At 42.7% G+C, this 22,284-nt stretch overlaps 1 protein-coding gene across 1 annotated transcript in view; it reads right to left on the reverse strand.

The window, feature by feature from the left end:
• LOC112235335 (teneurin-2) overlaps positions 1-22,284 on the reverse strand; it is a 73,149-nt gene that overhangs the window by 35,620 nt on the left and 15,245 nt on the right. The window contains 2 exon segments of the mRNA XM_024403762.2: positions 5,183-5,421; positions 14,506-14,728. Coding sequence (XP_024259530.2) covers positions 5,183-5,421; positions 14,506-14,728 — 462 coding nt within the window.

Here is a 22,284-nt window from a genome sequence, read left to right on the forward strand (position 1 = left end):
AAGGAAAGAATGAATGGGGCCATGTATTGTGAGATTTTGAGTGAAAACCTCCTTCCATCAGCAAGGGCATTAAAGATGAAACGTGGCTGGGTCTTTCAGCATGACAATGATCCCAAACACACCGCCCGGGCAATGAAAGAGTGGCTTCTTAAGAACCATTTCAAGGTCCTGGAGTGGCCTAGCCAGTCTCCAGATCTCAACCCCATAGAAAACCTTTGGAGGGAGTTGAAAGTCTGTGTTGCCCAGCAACAGCCCCAAAACATCACTGTTCTAGAGGAGATCTGCATGGAGGAATGGGCCAAAATACCAGCAACAGTGTGTGAAAACCTTGTGAAGACTTACAGAAAACGTTTGACCTCTGTCATTGCCAACAAGGGGTATATAACAAAGTTTTGAGATAAACTTTTGTTATTGACCAAATACTTATTTTCCACCATAATTTGCAAATAAATTCATTAAAAATCCTACAATGTGATTTTCTGGATTTTTTTCTCATTTTGTCGGTCATAGTTGAAGTGTACCAATGATGAAAATTACAGGCCTCTCTCATATTTTTAAGTGGGAGAACTTGCACAATTGGTGGCTGACTAAATACTTTTTTGCCCCACTGTATGCCCATTCTAATCCTGGTTTATGAGTCATTAGGTTGATTTCAGTGTCAATGACCCATCTTTTTTGGTTTCATATCATGCCTAATGAAAGCCCCTACTCATAGCCAGAGCAGCAGCTCCAGCATCAGTTCAGGTAACATGCAGTGCACTCGGAAAGTTTTCAGACCCCTTCACTTTTTATACATTTTGTTACGCTACAGCCTTATCCTAAAATCGATTAAATTAACGTTTTCCCTCATTAACCTACACACATATTCCATATAATAAAGTGAAAACAAGTTTAGACATTTTTGCAAATTTATTGAAAATACAAACAGAAATACCTTATTTACAAAAGTATTCAGACCCTTTGAGAAATTGAGCTCAGGTACACCCTGCTTCCATTGATTATCCTTGAGATGTTTCTACAACTTGAATGAACTCCACCTGTGATAAATGAATTTGATTGGACATGATTTGGAAAAGGTACACACCCGTCTATTTAAGGTTTCACAGTTGACAATGCATGTCAGAGCAAAAATTAGGCCTTTATGGTAGAGTGGCCAGACGGAAGCCACTCCTCAGTAAAAGGCACATGACAGCCCACTTGGAGTTTGCCAAAAGACACCTGACCATGCCAAGCGTCACATCTGGAGGAAACCAGGCACCGCTCATCACCTGGCCAATACCATCCCTACGGTGAAGCATGGTGGTGGCAGCATCATGCTGTGGGGATGTTTTCAGTGGCAGGGACTGTGAGACTAGTCAGGATCGAGGGAAAGATGAACGAAGCCAAGTATGGCGAGATCCTTGATGAAAACCTTCTCCAGAGGCTCATGACCTCAGACTGGCGCGAAGGTTCACCTTCCAACAGGACAACGACCCTAAGCACACAGCCAAGACAACGCAGGAGTAGCTTCGGGACAATTCTCTGAATGTCTTTGAGTGGCCCAGCCAGAGCCTGGACTTTAACCCGATCAAACAACTCTGGAGAGATCTGAAAATAGCTGTGCAGCAATGCTCCCCATCCAACCTGACAGAGCTTGTGAGGTTCTGCAGAGAAGAATGGGAGAAAATCCCCAAATACAGGTGTACCAAGCTTGTAGCATCATACCCAAGAAGACTCAAGGCTGTAATCGCTGCCAAAGGTGCTTCAACAAATAACTGAGTAAAGGGTTTGAATGCTTATGTAAATGTGATATTTCAGTTTTTAATTTTGGATACATTTGCACAAAATTCAAAAAAACTGTTTTTGTTTTGTCATTATTGGGTAGTGTGTAGATTGATGAGGGATTTAAAAAAATCAATTTTAGAATAAGGCTGTAACGTAACAAAATGTGGAAAAAGAAAAAGGGGTCTGAATACTTTCTGAATGCACCATAACTAAGGGGATACAAGTAGAACCAATATCAAAAGGGGGTTTGGGAGGTGGATAGCTAAGCCTAGACATACTTGTAATTTATCTCTCCCTTTCATCATCATTCACCAATTAGTGTAAATTAGACCTGCTGTCCTTTAAGGGGGGGGGGGAGAAACGCAGGAGCAGGGCTCTCCATTGCCATTCCCCACCTAGCATAATGATGCTAGACCTGCTCGGCTTGCATCAGGCCTGCTCACCTCACCTGTGTCCTAGCAACAGTAAACCTCTCAGCCCCTTGGATGCGGTAGGTCTGTGAGCGAGTGCGTTTCACAACAAACCACAAGGAATATAAAAAGACCTTTGTGGCAAACGAGTGTCCTTAGAGGAATGGACGAGCGGAGAGATACAAGGACAACTGGTGAGAGTCAGTCTTTCATGATGTAACAACGTCCCCGTGATTGGCCCAGTAGCTCTTCACACTTGTACCCGTACAAGGTTTCAAAATAGCAGATTTGGACACGCAGTGGCTGTGCAATAACATGCTACTCATGTCGTCAGAGCTCAAGGACTCCACTTCACTGTGCAGTATTGGTTTTGACTGACAGCAGTTCCGAACTTGAACACCGGGCGTGACAAGACGTCGCCCCGATCCCCAATGCTAATTGGGGAAATCGCTGTCTTTTGAAAAGACGAGACATTGGACAAACACCCGTTAGTCCAAATGTGCAGTTCACATTTCCATATCATAAAACTCATGTCATATACAGTAGTGTCAACGTTTATGATCACTATGCTATGTACAGTTCGAAAGACATTTGGCGGGGAACACGCATCTGAATACACCAAAATGAGAGCCTGCTTCTCTGAACTGCCTTGTGAAAGCCTAACACTAAGATCCTATTGAGTAATTTAGCTAGCTAGCCATGTTGCCAATAGAACACACTTTCAAATAATGCCCATCTGACCAGATTGCGATTTATAATGGACTGTTTTTGGAATGTGTAAACAACAACAGTAATTGACACGGATGCAGGGCTGTGTTCCAAAGAAAACAACAAGTCTACTTGCTCTAGTTCCTCAACGGCACAGCTAGGAGAGCTCAAAATAGCACCTTATAGTTGAAGACTCCTCTTTGAGACATAAAAGTGCATTCAAATTACGTAGGAACTGTGTGTGGCCACTTGGAGATACAAGTTCAACCTCTCACTCAAAGCCGTGTCATTTTTGTCTTCTGTTGCACCTACCCCACATTTTCCAGGAATAATCTAGTCATGTTACTGAATTGATCCAGAGTACTTACAGATTTAGTTATCAACAAATAGGTACAGTAAATGTAAAATATACATCAAATCAATAATGTAATGTTTGGATTAAGTCTTGCCTCAGATTAACTGTTTTGTCCTCACATTTAATCATTTTCACATAATCTCCAATCTGTTCCCTTTTGATTGTTACCATGGTTATGCATACATGCTTTCCATATTTCTTCTGTAAGAAACATTTCAATTTAGCCCTGTCCCACGAGTGGATTGGGTTAAGAGGCATGCTATGCAGACTCAAAAGGAGTCTAGCGTTCAACTCTTTCCGAGCACATTCTTTGTCTTGAGTCTCTGAGAGACGTTCTCTTCAGACACTAATTCTGGAGTTCAAGAAAAGGACAGACAGCATCATTTTTTAGACACTTATGAAAGAGGGAAACAGAAATAGCTCATATTTGTCTGACTGCTGCGTTTCCAGATGCATTAGTGCAGATCTCCCTGGAACGTAGGCAGAGTCTGGGCTATGGCTGTGTCTGCGGTGGAGAGCTCAGCTGCAGCCGTCCAGGTTTGATCGCTTGTGAAGAAAAAAAAAGAAGCCACGGTCACATTTATTTCTGCAGTTTGCACGCACGCACAGGGTTCGGTTCTGCTCAGAAGTCCCGGGGCCCGCGGAGTATTGGCCTGGCCCGGGGGTGCTGGATTGGAACCGCTCAGCCCGTAAAGCCTCGACCCCCATCCTGGCGCTGGGGTACAGAGCGCTCTGCTTGCTGAGCTGTGGCCTTGCCTCCCTCCCTCGGTGTGCCTGAGTGCCACGCCATGCGAAACATAATCCCACAGGTAATGGGGGAGTTTCACCACGCATCACACACCAGTGCACACACACAGCCAGCTTCCACCCATGGCTGCCCAGAGACAATGAGCCAGCTCTCTCTCTCCCACTCGCTCTTTTTTTCTCCCTCTCTGTGTGTGTCTCTCCAGATTTGAATAGGACAAGCGTGTCAACGCAATCTCACAGTGAATAAATATATCCACAAACATTGCAATTCCAAACAGTGAAGCCCTGAAAGCCGGGTGAAGTTGACTTAAAATCCACAATACCGCATAGGCTTGGCCACCACTACTAATGTATCTGTTTCTACCCCACATAGAGCCCGTAATACAACACATTCAGGCAACTCACAATACACCCCCCAAGTGATTGGCCTTAGCTGTTATTATGTGACCACAGTGAGGCTCTTGATCGGCTCATCAAAGCCCTTTGATGTGTTTACTCTCATTTTCCACCCCTCCTGCAGTGGGCTCTGCTCCCTCTGTCACTCGAGCGCTCTTACGCCTCAGTATCGACTGTGTCCACAGTCCTCTGAGGAGCAAGGCTTGGGGAGCGGCAGGCTCCCTCTCTCAGCCTGGTGTGTGGAGCTAACAGCACAGCTCACTGCACCCCGCAGTGCTGCGATGACTCACAATCACCATGTCAGATCTGAACACCGCCGGAGAGACCTCAATGCTGACTATAAATCGTTACCGCACAAAACAAAATGCTAATAGTAAATATTGTGGGATGAAACCGACCATGGAGTACGGCTAGAGTAGGCTGAGTGTTCGCACGGCTTTTTCTTTCTATGTGCTTCATCCTCAGTCATATTCCATTTTATAATAACCAACATAATATGCTAACAGGCACACATGGATTCATTGCATGTCAAATGTCAAGCTAATTGTGATATATAAGCAAGGTTCTCGCAATTGCTTTTCCATGTCAAGTGTCTGTGAATTTTAATATCATTAGTGCGATAGGCCTATGGTATTTCAGTCAACCATACCCTTGACAAGAATATTTTCAGTTGGAACATTTTCCAGTTCATTCCCAAACAGGTGAAATGAGCCAAGCCAATCTGACAGCAGATGGCATATCAATATAACAAGGGGGGTCTACAGTACTGTATTGTACTGTACTGTAGTATACTGTAGCCTACCTATGAAGTAGGAGAGCAGCACGGCCAGCAGGACGGCAGCAGCGATGGCCGACACGGCAGCACATTTCCAGCTGCAGTACTTGGAGGGTTTATTCAGCTTGAAGGAGCTCCTGGAGAAGGCGTTTCTGGGTAGCAGCCGCGGTGGGGGGGAGTAGACGGTCCCAGACGTCAGGGGGTACCCTGGAGACGAGCTGCTGAACAGGGGAGTGGTCCCGGACGGGGTTTTAAACAGGAAGTGCCTACAGCGAAGGAGAGAAAAGGAGAGAGAGACAAGAGGCGGACACGGAGAGTTAGAATCAGCTGCTACATGGTCTCTATTACCAATAGAATGTGCAAATTGTGTTGGAGTGAACAGTAGCTTTCAGAATATAATGAGACATCTGGAGCAATGAAGTGCCCCTCTATATTCCACCAGCAATTATTCACTGGTCATTTACATGCATTGATTTTCTTATTCACGCTACTCAAAGCGGTCTAAGGACTCTGAATTATACAGCTAAAAGCATACAGAATATACAGATTATCGCCTTCCAGACTCGGTAGACCGGCATTTGATTATTATGCTCATTATCATCGTTAGCGCTTAGGCTAAGAATAAAAATCATCTGCTTCTTCGTCATCAGCAGTCTAATTTCTACCCAATGTGAAGATTAGTAAATACTGTAGCTAAGTTAGTCTGCTTCGACAGTATCTCTCCCCTAGCACCTCCTTTCCGTCCAGTGCCCAGCTTGGCTACAGGCAGACCCCAGTGCAATGCTGGCCTGTGCCAGGTGGGCGGCAGACCCTGCGGGGAGGTCTACGAGGAGGCAGATGGGATGGGGATGAAAGTGGAAGACAGTTGACCGTGCCGCTTTGATGCTGGTCGGAAGCTCTCACAAGCTGCTGCCCCACACTGAACCCAAAAACACTCTCCTCTCAGATCTCGTTCCACAGCTCCAGCCCGGACGGGGAAGAAAGTCCAAAACCCCCCAGCATCAAACCTCATGGTGTCCTCCTCTCTCACCTTAAAAAAACGAAATTTCCCTTCTATTCACTCACACACAACAAGAGGACAGTTTCTTCTCCTCTCCTCAATTGGAGAAGCAGTGACTAGATCAATGGTGCACATCTACCAATTACGCGTCTCAACTCCTGAGCTGGTGTCTGATCAATCCTAGCAGTAGAACACTGAGATCAACACTAACAGGCTCTCCACAGCCCATCTCTCAACCAACCCGAAGAATCGCTGGAGAACACCAAGGATGACTTGTAACAAAAGGTCTGGGAATTACAGTTAGAAATAAGTAGGAAATCTGTCAGAGATGTCTGTTAAATCGACTATATGTGTTGTAGAGGGAAGGAACTCTGATATGAAGTAGGTAGGGGGAAGCAGCAGAGAGAGTAACAAGTGGATTGACCGTCACTCCTCACGTCAATTCTCAATTCACCGGTTTGGTGGTCTGTGTCCAAATGAGAGCGTCAGCTCAGCAATAATCATTTCATGGGGTGAGAAAGCAACAGAATGACTTATATCTAAGTGAGAGAGAGAGAGAGAGAGAGAGAGAGAGAGAGAGAGAGAGAGAGAGAGAGAGAGAGAGAGAGAGAGAGAGAGAGAGAGAGAGAGAGAGAGAGAGAGAGAGAGAGAGAGAGAGAGAGAGAGAGAGAGAGAGAGAGAGAGAGAGAGAGAGAGAGAGAGAGAGAGAAAGAGAGAGAGAGAGAGAGAGAGAGAGAGAGAGAGAGAGAGAGAGAGAGAGAAAAAAACAGGTTGGACGCACAAACAAGCTGTAGGAGGCGTGCGCACATAACTCGAGGCCTTCCCTCGTCAGTCTTTACATTTGGGATCAGTCTTTACGTTTGGGCTTCACATGCAGGCAAGGTCAAAATGGGAAACCTGCTCAAGGCAACAGCCCGAATTTCATAGCCGTGATGAAGGTGCGTCGGCATTCCTCACCCTGGAATAGCGATGATAAAGTGGGCTGACTTGCCGGTCTACCCTATTACCAGTCAATATCAAACGATGGCTGGCTGATGACATCAACTAATCCCAGGGTCTGCAACATGTGACCTAATAATCCTCATTCAATTCACTCTAACAACCTCGTGTGGAGTGAAATAAACACCTCGAGGAATGGTTTGTCGGAACATAGTATATTGAATATACTGTACTGTCTATGGGAAATCAAAGGGATCACATAAAAAAAAACATGTTTGATGTACGTACGATTGGTTGTGTTAAATATGCGTTCAGCCAGCTGGCCATTAAGGTTCATCAGAGTATCATCCTCTACACCTCCTCCTCAGTATATAATAAAAGGGATGAAGACAGTGGAAAGAGGTGTCACCGCGGCGACCTGAGAAGGTGTTACACTTGGAGAGGAGTGAACCCCCCCCCCCCTCCAAGCAGCCCCTCCTGACGTCTGTGTACGTGCACTAATGAAAACATGGCTGAGGTTAGCGCCCTGCCCCTTACTTTGGCCTGCCCTCCGACGCTGCCTGATTAATGACCTGTTCCTTGGTGACAGGCAGGCAAGCACGCAGGCGGCTGGCCACGGCCATCACATCACACCGTGTTAGTGGAGAGAATATCCTCTCAACTAGATGCATGTTAATTGCACCATAGCAGGCAGCAGGTAAATGAATCCATAAATCAATCATATTTTATCCACCAGGGCATGAGTCATATAGCCGTCGTCAGAGACAGCTTTGCAAAGCAAAACAGAGACAGTATAATGGCTTTGGCAAGCACACAACAGATGAGATGGATGATATCACAGTTGATTATATGTGGGTATTACCACCTGAATTAATCACAATATTCTCACAACACACTGTAGAGAATGTAATATTCTCTCTCCTGACATGACAAAGAAGGCTGTTTTGTATCCAAAATCGGTCAATAGTGAAAATAAATGTACATGCTGTTCAGCAGTTATTAAAAATGCCACTCTAGCTTACAATGACATTCAGTTCACAAGCCTACTCTGACTTTAAACAAAAAAATGAAATCTATTTCAATGTGATTATAGGACAAAATGAGCATATAATATAAAGGCCTTCATACGTTAATTGCTTTAGTTACACATATCATATCAAATCCACGCTCGAGTTGCATATTTTCAAAGAGGAGAGCCAGCATCAAAGCTGCATTTGAATAAGGACACACACAAAAAAACACTTTTTTTTTCTTTCAGGTGAGCCTTTCTGTCTTTTTGTTTATTTATTTTATCCAGATGTTTGCCTATCATCATTTTAAATAGCACTTATGGTGATAGTCTTTTCTTTCCTTCCTGCTCCGGTGTGTAAATTGGCCACAACATGCCACTCAGAGGGGTTTATCCCACACAGACAGTTTAACAAAACCACAGATGAATACAAAACCAAGCCAAACAGAACAAAACAAAAACAGCAAGACAAAACTGTGTTCATAGTCTCTCTTTCACAGTAAACACTTCTCTCATCCTGAGGGAGGGCGTGTAAAGCCAGTGCAATTAACGAGTAAATGGAGATTTTACAGATAATGAACAGGAATTCAACTGGAGTGTAGATCTATTAGTATTCTACCAGACATGCCAGGACATAATGGTAAAGCTATCAAGGGCAACAGAAATTTAGCATAAGAATTTATGTAATGAATCCTGTTTGGGAGTCAAGTCACGGAGGGCTGAACTGTTGGAGGTTCTGGCTGTTTCTCTCTCAATACCAATACCTCCAGAATATCAGACAGGCAGGGCCAGGTCTGTCTGCAAGGTGCAACCACGGCAACACATTGAGCTGGGCGCTAACACACTGAACCATACCGACGGTGCCGGAGTCAGTCAAACTAATCTAATAAAAAGCAACATCAAAAGGTTCGGGAGTTGAGTCCCTAGCACCATGGCTTTTTTAAGGGACCACAAAGTCATTGACTTTATTGTGTTATCCCCGACTGGTTCTTAAAATGTATGTACTGTGTGTATATGTCATTTTTTAAACTGTCAAATCAAAACCAATCAACCAGCCTTTGAAGACTTCCACAACAACAACAAAAATTATCTGACAGGACAGCAACCACAATGACGCAGTTGAACTCAGAGAAAAACATGTTATATAACTAACCCATCCATTCTCAGAGGATGTCTCTCCTAGACAGAGCTCACATAAAAAAATTGTGAAAAACAGACTCAGTAGGGTTGAAACAGTGAAAAAAGCCATTTGGAAATTGAACAAGCTACAAACACTACCATTTAACATGGCTGCCATTAATAGTGCATAATTAATTCCAATAAACATGCCATCAACATGCAAATACAGCATCAGTGCGTACCATAATAATCAGCGGCTTGGTCTTCATGTTACAGGAGCCATACAATATGGGCTTTCACGCTACGTTGTGAGCATACAGTAGTAGGGCTAATATATACTGTAATAGGGCTCATACATGCAAATTGGCTAAATACAGGCTATGCATTCTGTTGTTGAGAATATAGGAGGAACACCTACAGGCCAAAAGCACCATTGCACAGGTGGCCACTACTCGCTACACTTTGTGATTTTTTATCTCCCCCAACCCCGTTTAATTTCAGGGCTCCTCAGCAGAAATCGACTGCTGGAGGAGGACATTCAATCTGCAGATAGAGAGAGAGAGGAAGAGAGTGAGAGAGAGAGGAATGGTTCAGCCTTCTCAAACAAGCCCATGGGGATACAGGGAGAGAGCGGACCGGGCAGCGACTCAGCTCACCTCTCAGGATAATGGATTTTTTTATTATTTCATTTCAATTCACCATTTCTGGAATGTGATGAGACTGGACCCTAGAGTATGACAGTGCCTTGCAGAATTATTCAGACCCCTTGGATTTCTTCACATTTTACTGTGCTACAAAGCGGGATTCCAAATAAAAAGTCAACAATGTACACAAAATACTCTGTAATGTCAAAGTGATCATATGTATATTTTTTAAGATAAATAAAACATTCATAACTAAAATACAGTCACTGCGTAAGTATTCAGACCATTTGTTATGGCAAGCCTAAATTAGTTCAAGAGTCAAATGTGGCTTAACAAATCACAGAATAAATTACATGGACACTGTGTGAAATAATAGGGGTTGATATGATCTTTGAATGACTAAACCCTCCTCTGTCCCCAATACACACAACCTCTGTAAGGTCCCTCAGCCAAGTATTGAATTTCAAGCACAGATTCAACTACAAAGAGAACGGAGCTTTTCGAAAGCCTCTTAAAGATGGCCAGTGATTGGTAGATGGGTAACAATAACAAATCAGACATTGATTATCTCTTAAGCATAGTCAAGTAAATAATTATGCTGTGGATTATGTATTAAACCACCCAGACACCTCAAAATATACAGTTGTCCTTCTGAACTGAGCTGTTGAAGCCATTGGTGATTTTATAACAGCTACACTTTAATGATTGTGATGGGAGAAAACTGAGGATGGATTAAACAACATTGTAGGGACCTAAATGACAGAGTGAATAGAAGAATACAAATACACAAAAAGAATATATATTACAAAACATGCAACAAGTCACTAAAACACAGCAAAGAACTACACTTTTTGCATAAATGCAAAGCCTTATGTTTGGGCAAATCCAACTCAAACCGTCACTGAGCAACTACCTCCTTATTTTCAAGCATGATGGTGGCTGCATCATGGTATGAGTATGCTTGACATCAACAAATACTGGGGAGTTTTTCAGGATAAAAAGAAACAGGATGGAGCTAAGCACAGGCAAAATCCTAAAGGAAAACCTGCTTTACACCAGAGACTGGGAGAGGAATTCACCTTTCAGCAGGACAATAACCTACAATAAATCTACACCGGATTTGCTTACCAAGTGAATGTTCCTTAGTAACCAAGTTCAAGTTTTGACTTAAATCTGCTTGAACATTTATGGCAAGACTTGAAAAAAGTACTGTGAGCCATGATCCCCAAACATCTTGACAGAGCTGGAATAATTTTGAAACAAATATTGGAAAATATTGCACAATGCAGGTGTGGAAAGCTCTTAGAGATTTTACCCAGAAAGACTCACAGCTGTAATCACTGCCAAAGGTGTTTCTAACATGTATTGACTTATGCAACAACTATATTTTAGTTATTAAATTTTTCTTCCACTTTGACAGAGTATTTTGTGTACATTGCTGACAAAAAATGACAATTAAATCAATTTGACTCCCACTTTGTTTCACTAAAGAAGGAGGATTCTTTATAGATAACATTGATGTCATCGCTGAATAATTTGGTAGCTCATTTATGCACGTTCCTTGGCGCATAAAGGCTAGGGTAAGCATTTCGTGAGGGAATTATATAAAATAGTGCACTATGAAAGTACTTTTCTTGCCCAGGCAAACTGGCGACCCAGCATATGTTAGCAAAAAGGTGAACGATAATGGCAAGTAAAATAAATACTTTATTTTAATGACTAGATTTGGTTGATAGCTTCATTATTTTGACATCCCCACAATTAATTGGAAGAGGAAGTGTCAACTCTAACATAGCCTATAAGCGGAAAAAGTAAAGGTATCTTGGCGTCGGAGAGAACATGTAGCTGTTTTAAAGGTCATTTTCTGCAATTCTTCTGATTTTTTCATTGAGCTGAAAGAACATTTTGAAGATTTGAAGTTAATTTCCAGCAATTCTATACAGTTTGGCATGGAGTTGAGGGACAATTTTGCAGCTTTAAAAGCACATTTCCTGCAATTATATGCATTTTGCAATGGCTAATGCTGTATTCCTCTGCGCAAACAAAATCAATGGGCATGTGCCCTGACGGTCTAATTTCTATTCGATTGTTAGTTCTCAAACATTGTATTATGAAAAATTATATATAGTTCAATATCTTTTCTGCATGCTTTTTATCTGGTTTTGGTCGTTTAAGTTGACAATGAAACCGTTTTTCCATCCCGAAAATTACCACTTAAGACAGCCCGCCTAAGAATTTTCTATACAGAAAAACCCCTGTAATTAGCTCCAATGACTATAATTTCCTCCATATTAAAGGGATGGTTTGAGATTTTGGCAATGAAGCCATTTATCTACTTTCCCAGAGTTGGATGAACAGGAACAGCTAGCACGGTAACTTCCTGAAGACAGCCAGTCATTGCGCTAACGCTAATTAGCATAGGCTCGTGAAACTACCTCTAACTTATTTCATACTGGACGCAGAGACATAAAAAAGTTATCCACAATGGCCTTCTGTTGTAGCTAGCTAGCGAAAATGTATTAAAGAAAATGTTGGTATGTGTCTTTCTACCGTAGTCATTTGCAATATGGTAACCTTACAGTTGATTTGTTCCATTGCAAAGAAAATGGCTTTTACAAGCCAAACCCAAGTCACTGCCTCCCTGAAAATGTGAGTGTGTGTGTGTGTGTGTGTGTGTGTGTGTGTGTGTGTGTGTGTGTGAGAGAGAGAGAGAGCGAGAGAGCATGTGTGTGCTAGTGTGTGAATGTACTGTATGAGTTATATTATCTCCAGCAGTGGTATGATGGACAGCATGTCGGGTGGTTCCAGGTCATAGGGTAAAGGGTCAGGCCCCAGATGAAATGTTGTTTTATGCCTATGACAGAGACTCTGTAAAGACCAAGCAGTATTAATGGGTGAAACTAAGTAAAAGTGCTAGCGCTGCAACATGCCCCAGACAGGGGCATCTGAAAGACAAAGAATTATGAACTGAAGTGTGTGAGGTCAGGCCCATATGCCCCGACAGAAGCTATATTAATCTGCCTGCTGAGAACAGGCACTGAGGGGGCAGGGAGAGAGGGGAGAGAGAAGAGGAGAGACGGAAGGGGGGAGAGGAGAAAAGGGCAAGGAGCACTAGGGGGAATTGATAGTGAGCGAATAGACGCAGGGTTCTTGTACTGTTTTGTGTGTAGTTTGCATTTGTGTAAGTGTATATAGCTGTCAATGTAAAGTGTAGGATTAGGAAGAGGAAATTGGATTGCTGTCCACAGTAGAAAGGGAAGTCATAAAACCTAATAAACTAACTAACAAACAGTGGTGTAAAGTACTTAAGTAAAAATACTTTGAAGTACTACTTAAGTAGTTTTTTGGGGTATCTTACTTTACTATTTATATTTTTGACACCTTTTACTTCACTACATCCCTAAAGAAAATAATGTACTTAAAAAAAAAAATTCCCCTGACACCCAAAAGTTACATTTTGAATGCTTAGCAGGACAGAAAATGGTCGAATTCACACACTTATCAACAGAACCTCCCTGGTCATTCCTAAAGCCTCTGACCTGGTGGACTCACTAAGCACAAATGCATCGTTTGTCAAATATGTCTGACTGTTGGAGTGTGCCCCTGGCTATCCGTAAATTTAAAAAACAAGAAAACTGCCGCCTGGTTTGATTAATATAAGGAATTTTCAATTATTCATACTTCTACTCTTGATACTTAAGAATATTTTAAACCAAATACTTTTAGACTTTTACTCAAGTAGTAATTTACTGGGCGACTTTCACTTGAGTCATTTTCTATCAAGGTATCTTTACTTTTACTCAAGTATGACAATTGGGTACTTTTTCCACCACTGCTAACAAACCACCATACTGGAGACTTTTGGGAAAATGCATGGCCTAAAAACCTGAAAAGCAGCAGAACACATCTCATGCTGCTAGGACACCAGATCAGGAAATACAACCCTAACATCCTGAACACGGTCTCGTTATTCCTGCGTATCTCAGCTAACATGATGGAATTTTAAAAAAAAACTGGAGTTCCTACAGTAAAAACTGATTTCCTCACTCAGTAGGAGGCATGCTGGCTGTGACTCAGGCGCCAGGCTCCATTTTGGAAAGGAGGGAACAGGCAGGTAAAGGCACCCGGCGGTAGCAGGAGTAGCAGGAGCTCCTGGCAAATAAAACATCTGAGACACACGCCCTGTAGTCCCGGTAACATGAATTGTGCATGCGGCGTGTTTGGAGTGTGATCTGGGAACATAGAGGAGCTACTCACAACCCAGCAGGAGCATAGCAATCACACACCAAACAAAATGCAGAACAGAGGGGGAGAGGAGGACACCAGCTTCTATCTACCAGAACACCAGAGAGAGAGAGCAGCAGGCAGGGCCTCTGCCTGTGTGCCAGTGTGGCTGTGTGTGAAGATAGGCAATGGCAGAAGGGGATGTTGAGTTCAGAGCTCTAGCAGCTGGGCAGAGGGCACCCACAAACCTGACCCGAGCCTTTAAGTTTAAGGTAAAGACCTTTGTCACTTGGATAAATACAGCCAGCTGTACAGTACCAGGAGCTGATAGGAAGCATAAAGTGTTCCTGTCCCTCTGAATAGGGAGGGTGTCCAAACATGAATGGATAGCAAGCAGGGAGACAGTGATACTGACCTGGTCTCCAGGGGCACGCTGCTGTTCAGCGCCCAGCTTTCCTGGAGCTGGACTGACTCTGGTGTGGAGGGGCCCTCCCCGGGGGCCGTCGAGGGGGCATGGGTTTGGCCGCGGCGGCTGGCCAGGGTGTTGCGGTTCAGGGAGTTGGCCGACGACTGGTGGTGGTTGTGAGGAGGGGGGAGTGGCGGCCGCAGAGACTGACTGTGGTGGTTGTTGGGAGGACCTGAAGGAGAACACAGGAACAAATTAGGGCTTATTGTTTGACAGGAATGGTGTTCTAGCGCATAGTGTATATTTCAGTTGGTATAGCCTTGGCGGGGGCTTTATAAATGTGTACTACTTCAGCCTGAATTGACTGATTTAATGAAAGCATTATCCATTGACAGTGATGTATGTTTGGATGCTTTAGTTTCATATAGAACATTTTTCATTTCATGTGTTACAAATTGCTTTATGAGAACATGTCAGATCGAAATACAAAAACACCTCTGAAGAAATAACTAAAATTGTACAAGTATAATATTTTACAGACTAAATCCAACCTCCTGTAGAGTGAACAATTCTCCTTAACATTTATGAAAATAACTTTGTGAAAGTTAAATGTTAATTATGATTAAAACTATCCCAATGTTGGAATCAAGTGTTCTTAACTTTTAAACTTTTAATCAAATAATATGATAAAAATACATTATTGTAGCATTATTGTAGCAGCCCTAACTCATTCCATTTAATCATTACTTCTGATTTTGGCAAATGAGATCTAAATATCTAAATTAAGAAAATATCACTAATTACTCAAGTCTAAAGAGAAATATTTGAACGATTCTAATTTCTATCTACAGATACTATATATTACAGAGAACAAATTGTGTAGCAACATGAATAAAATCTTAGTGCTTCCACCTCCACACATTCTTTACAAAGCCTGCGTGATGGACTGATCGGACAATGGCAAGACATCAATGAATCAACATATTCCTCAAAAAGGGTCAAAAGAAAAAGACAATATATACTTCTTCCATGATGCAATAACAGTCTTATTGACTAAAAGGCAACGCCTACTGTATAAAAAAAAGCACACAAACACACACACTGAGGGTACAAAATGACATAGACAGACCTGGTGACTCCAGGTGAAATAATGATCCCTTATTGATGTCACTTGTTAAATCCACTTCAAAATCACTGTAGATGAAGGGTGAGGAGACAGGTTAAAGGAGGAATTTCAAGCCTTGAGACATGGATTGTGTGTGTGTGCCACTCAGAGGGTGAATGGGCAAGACAAAAGATTTAAGTGTCTTTAAAAGTGGTATGGTAGTAGGTGCCAGGCACACCGGTTTAAGTGTGTCAACAACTGCAACGCTGCTGGGTTTTTCACACTCAACAGTTTCCTGTGTGTATCAAGAATGGTCCATCACCAAAAGGGACATCCATCCAACTTGACACAACTGTGGGAAGCATTAGTCAACATGGGACAGCATCCCTGTGGAACGCTTTGACACCTTGTATAGTCTATGCCCCGATGGATGAATTGAGGGCAAAAGGGGGTACAACTCAAGATTAGGAAGGTGTTCCCGATGTGTGTATTCTCCAACGGGTTTCTCCTTCCTTTCCTTGTACAATTAATTTCAGCTATTGAACCTTTCAGGAGTAACATAAAAATATCAGTTACCCATACAGTATGTCATGTCAACATCGTAAAAAACAGTGGGCCTACCTGATTACGTACACAGCACTGATAACTGAAAGAATGAGAGTCATACCAAGACCTAAGACATGAGCTAAGAAAGGGAGAGGCCCTTTACCCAAAACGTCTTGTGAAAAGAGGAGAAATGAAAAAGGGATTGGGCCGAGCTGAGATCAGTCATGGTTTGGAGGGTCCAGGGTGTGTAATCTCCCACACCACACTGTGTAAGAACTGGAGAAAGACCCAGTGCTACAAAACCCACAGTTCACAAAAGCTGCGTTTGGACTGCAGGGACGCAGGGAACAATCTGAGCAGCACAATAGGGGCTGAGAGCAGTGGATTATAAAGTGTGACGTGTCCATCAAAGCACCACTCCACACAACAGCCCTGGCTAAACACAATGGTATTCTGGTACTAACCCTTTAATGTGCTCTGATAACCTTGGTCGGGCTCTGATCTAATGCTTCTTCCACTGTTTCCCCCTGCAAACTGCCGTTCAAACTCAAAATCGAGCTGACAGCCATGGAGGTTGTTTACCAACCCTCAAAAGGTCTGTGGGCACACAAAAGGACACGCAGTCAGAGGCCTCAGTTTCAAACCTTCAGTAACGACATCCCTGTGTGAAACAGTGGAATCCCACAAACACAATGGCCGACTCCTCATCTGTTTAAACATACTGCCGAGATCACAGTGGAGATCTGAGCAGGGGGGTTACCAAAGTCCCTTCTGTAATACGCAGATTACAGCCTTCTGCAGCATGCTGGCCTTTATTAGTCTACTGTATTGTGTGTTTAATAGCTCTAATACAATGGCCTTTAAGACGGAATGAATGTCCTTTCATCCGCCTTGGGGTGGCAGGCAGCCTAGTGGTTAGAACGTTGGGAAAGTAACCAAAAGGTTGCTGGATCGAATCCCCGAGCTGACAAGGTAAAAATGTGTCTTTGTTCCCCAGAACAAGGCAATTAAGCCACTGTTCCCAGGTAGGCCGTCATTTTAAATAATAATTTGTTCTTTATTTATTTGCCTAGTTAAATATATCTATTTTTAAGATTAAGATCACTTTATTGGTCGATAGCACAATTTGACTTCCGCTTTTAGCTCAACCCTTACGAAATACACACATCCAGGTTTGGAGAGGTGCAGGGGGCTGCCACACTGAGAGTCTGGGGAGCTGGGATTTGATACCAGCAACCCTCCGGATGCCAGCTCACTTCCCGCTCTGACCCTGGATTTCAACCGGCAACCCTCCAGTTACCTGCCGGTTACCTGTCACAGCCAGTCTTTCCACAGAGGATCAGCCTTTCCACTGTGGCTCAGTACTACCATCTTCATACCTACTTAAACAACATATGCCATCGTAAAAAGACAGTTGTGCTGCACAGTAGAGGAATGGCAGGGCACCTACAGTTGAAGTCGGAAGTTTACATACACCTTGGCCAAATACATTTAAACTCAGTTTTTCACAAATCCTGACATTTATTCCTAGTAGAAATTCCCTGTCTTAGGTAAGTTAGGACCACCACTTTATTTTAAGAATGTGAAATGTCAGAATAATAGTAGAGAGAATGATTTACTTCAGCTTGTATTTCTTTCATCACGTTCCCAGTGGGTCAGAAGTTTACATACACTCAATTAGTATTTGGTAGCATTGCCTTTAAATTGTTTAACTTGGGTCAAACGTTTCAGGTAGCCTTACACAAGCTTCCCACAATAAGTAATTTTGGCCCATTCTTCCTGACAGAGCTGGGGTAACTGAGTCAGGTTTGTAGGACTCCTTGCTCACACACACTTTTTCAGTTCTGCCCACAAATTTTCTATAGGATTGAGGTCAGGTGATGGCCACTCCAATACCTTAACTTTGTTGTCCTTAAGCTGTTTTCCACAACTTTGGAAGTATGCTTGGGGTCATTGTCCATTTGGAAGACCCATTTCCGACCAAGCTTTAACTACCTGAGACCCATTTCCGACCAAGCTTTAACTACCTGACTGATGTCGCTTCAATATATCCACATAATTTTCCTGCCTCATGATGCAATCTATTTTGTGAAGTGCACCAGTCCCTCCTGCAGCAAGGCACCACCACAACATGATGTTGCCACACCCGTGCTTCACGGTTGGGATGGTGTTCTTCGGCTTGCAAGCGTCCCCCTTTTTCCTCCAAACATAACGATGGTCATTACGGCAAAGAGTTCTATTTTTGTTTCATCAGTCCCCATGTGCAGTTGCAAGCCGTAGTCCGGCTTTTTTATGGCAGTTTTGGAGCAGTGGCTTCTTCCTTGCTGAGCAGGTTATGTTGATATAGGACTCGTTTTACTGTGGATATAGATACTTTTGTACCGGTTTCCTCCAGAATCTTCACAAGGTCGTTTGCTGTTATTGATGTGCACTTATCGCACCAAAGTACGTTCATCTCGAGGAGACAGAATGCATCTCCTTCCTGAGCGGTATGACAGTTGCCTGGTCCCATGGTGTTTTTATACTATTGTTTGTACAGACGAACGAGGTACCTTCAGGCGTTTGGAAATTGCTCCCAAGGATGAACCAGACTTGTGGAGATCTCCAATCTTTTTTCTGAGGTCTTGGCTGATTTCTTTTGATTTTACCATGATGTCAAGCAGAGGCACTGAGTTTGAAGGTGGGCTTTGAAATACATCCACAGGTACACCTCCAATTGACTCAAATTATGTATGTTAGCCTATCAGAAGCTTCTAGAGCCATGACATAAATTCCAGAAAATTTCCAAGCAGTTTAAAAGCACAGTCAACTTAGTGTATGTAAACTTCTGACCCACTGGAATTGGGATACAGTGAATTATAAGTGAAATAATCTGTCTGTAAACAATTGTTGGGAAAACTACTTTTGTCATGCACAAAGTGGATGTCCTAACCGACTTGCCAAACTATAGTTTGTCAACAAGAAATGTGTGGAGTGGTTGAAAAATGAGTTTAAATGACTCCAACCTAAGTGTATGTAAACTAGCCTAGTGGTTAGAGTGTTGGACTAGTAACCGAAAGGTTGCAAGATTGAATCCCTGAACTGACAAGGTAAAAGTCTGTCGTTTTGCCCCTGAACCAGGCAGTTAACCCACTATTTCTAGACCGTCATTTAATATAAGAATTTGCCTAGTTAAATAAAAGGTAAACAAAAAAAAATGTATCTGCACTGCTGTTTTAGTAGTTGGGGGGCAGCGGCTTTTTCAGAATAGATGACATGGTGACTTAACCCTCCACAATAAAGAGATGCAGCACGTTTCAGTCACAGCAGAGTGGAGGGGTGCCTAACACAGCACACACATGATCACACACACATACATACACATGAACAGAAAGCAACAACATCAGCCAGGCAGAACCATTGCACTCACACAACCTATCCCCGGAGAATCAGGCCTTTTCTCTTTCTGCCTGGAAGACAATCATTCCAATTCCAAACAAAGTCCTATGAGGAGCAAGAGAGGCGCAAACTAGAAATGAGCAAATGAGGATACAAACTTAATAACAGGCAGCCATGTTGGTAATTACCCACTCCATGGATATAGAATGAACACACTTCTAAAAAGGTTAATTGCTTTTCTGTCAGCAAGGCAGCTCCACGCTACAGAGTGACAGAAATGGAAATTGAGAGCGTGTCTGTTTTCTTTATATGGAATCAGAAAAAATATTATATTTATTGTAAGAAATATGTATTACACAACAAGAACAACAAAAAATGCTAAATTATTTAAAAAAAATATGTCTTCATTAAAAACCATGATTTATGGCAAGATTTATCAAAGTAAAATTGGTATCAGCCAAGCTGCAGCAACATCCATATGAGCATGACTAAAACTTTGTTCTGTAGCTTTAGATCTCATCCTGCATCACATCATAAGCTCCTTTAATGTAAAAACTGTTGGCAAACAGCACTGAGCTGTAGTTCCACCCATAAAATGACATTCATTTTCCCCTCTATCTTCTACCTCCTTTTGTTTTTCTAAATGTCTCTTTTTCTTCCCCGCCATTTAAGAGAGTTGATTCACAATTGAGTTCTAATCTACTGTGCAAACCTACAGTACGCAAAAGACAACTCAACAAAAACACAGGGACGAGAGCCCATGTCAAATAAGCTACTATATGATGGTTGTCGTTTTGGAATCATTCCCAAACAACAACAACAAAAAACTGGATGACAGGCTCAAGCCAATTTGCTACAAAACTCAGTTTAAACTTGAAAAATCTCTGTTTGAACTTGAAAATCTGCTCCAACTCTCTTTAAAAAACAGTATGGGAAAGGAGGAAAACACAAACACATGAAATGGTCTTACATGCCTATTTGTTCCTCCAATGTTTAGGAGTCCAGGCAAAATAACAATTGCTGTAGATAATGACCCAGGTGTAGAATGTGTTTTATAGCCACCTCAGCTATCAAAGACTCATGTAGAGAAAAGAGACAGAAAGCTGAGAGGGAATTTTAAAAAAAATATCTAAAAGCAATTACAGTTCAGAGGCAATGCAGGGCGAAATGGAAGCACAGCACAACAGCTTCCCGGGTCCGCTTGTTGTTGTTGGTGGTGCATGGCGATGTTGAAATTACTGCAGCTCAGATTCGCAGGCTACGGGCTAGAATGACAAGGATTAAAATAAATTGCCCAACATGAGCGGTGGGAACCTTAGGAAAAACAATACGAGTAAAAGCATAAAATGTCAATTTGGAATGATAAAAGACACAATCTAAACAGGGCAGGAGAAGCCCCAAGACAGCGCAAGGTAATAGAAATTGTGATTTTTACTGTGACTCAGCCTGCTTAAAAATAAATGAGGTGGCATGATTGGAAAGGGGGCATTTTTCCGTCTTCCACTCTTTTGCTAGTTCCACCTATTTATCTCTTCACACAAACCAAAGACAGGTGCAAATGTCTTAATTGAAACAGGCCCAAAGGTCAGTGTACTCATGACAGCTCTCAACGCCTCAACGAGTGGTAGACGCCTGCCAAGCTGAATGGGTTAACATTTGGCTTCGGCTGCAAATTGGTAAGAACGGTGTTATGGATATGCAAGACCCAGGATTCAGCTGAGGGTGTCCAGACATCCTTTTCTTTCACTGCTAGTACATCATATCATAATAGAGAATGGCAGGATTAGCAGAAGCAGTTGAATTCGTTTTTTTTCTAGGGACTTCTGTTCAGTGAATAAACTTTATGTTGACACTTCTGTTGGGCGTTTCCAGGGCGATAGGATGGGTGGCAAAACAGAACCGCAGCAACACCACACCGAGTCAGATCAGTGAGCGGCCGTGCTTGAGAAGCCGTGGATCATACCCCTACTCTTCTAAACAGGGGAGGATCTGGAACTGCGGAAGGACAGCTCAGTTTCGGAGTGCACTACTTAGCCCTGTCCCCTTGATCTTTTTCTTTCTTGGGGATTTAATTAAAAAGCAAGATTGCAGTACGTTAGTGCAAATGAAATACAGAGACATACTGATGGAGAGAAGAGGGGGGAGATGAGACGGAGGTTGTTTTGAAATATTCAGAGCACACTATTTCTCTGCCTCGGTCACTCATCTCCACTAATTAGACAATAATAACTGTCCAGCAGCAACAGACAAGGAGAAGAGACTACTGCACATTCAACTTGAAACCCCTCCAAATCAAATACCCCAATGCTATGAAATTACATTCATCACCAGGGAGATCTGTGACATGCAATTTATTAACACAAAATTAACACAAAATTTAAGACCAGACAAATGAACTTTCCTTTGGTAACAAAGTGGCATAGAGAATGGAGTGATCAAACATTCAAAACACCACACAAACCTCTAGTGATTTCCCTGCTGGAATGTTTTTCTACTTCCAAAACGCATAGACACCGGAAATACACCACAAGAGGGGGAAAAAAACAACAGATGAATAATGCATTGGTAGCATTAGTGCGCTAAGAGCCTGGGTCGTTCCAGGAGTAGCTACTGCGTCTGCCACTGCTCACATCCAGTTCTGGCTAAACCTTCCCAGAGAGTGTGTGGAGAGACAGGCCCCAGCAGGCACACTTACAGTGCTGATGCCATCGACACCTCACTTCTCCCCCATGACACCGGAGAATGTGACGGCCTCAGGA

This window comes from Oncorhynchus tshawytscha, linkage group LG09 (genome assembly GCF_018296145.1).
Source record: "Oncorhynchus tshawytscha isolate Ot180627B linkage group LG09, Otsh_v2.0, whole genome shotgun sequence".
NCBI classification, from domain to species: domain Eukaryota; kingdom Metazoa; phylum Chordata; class Actinopteri; order Salmoniformes; family Salmonidae; genus Oncorhynchus; species Oncorhynchus tshawytscha.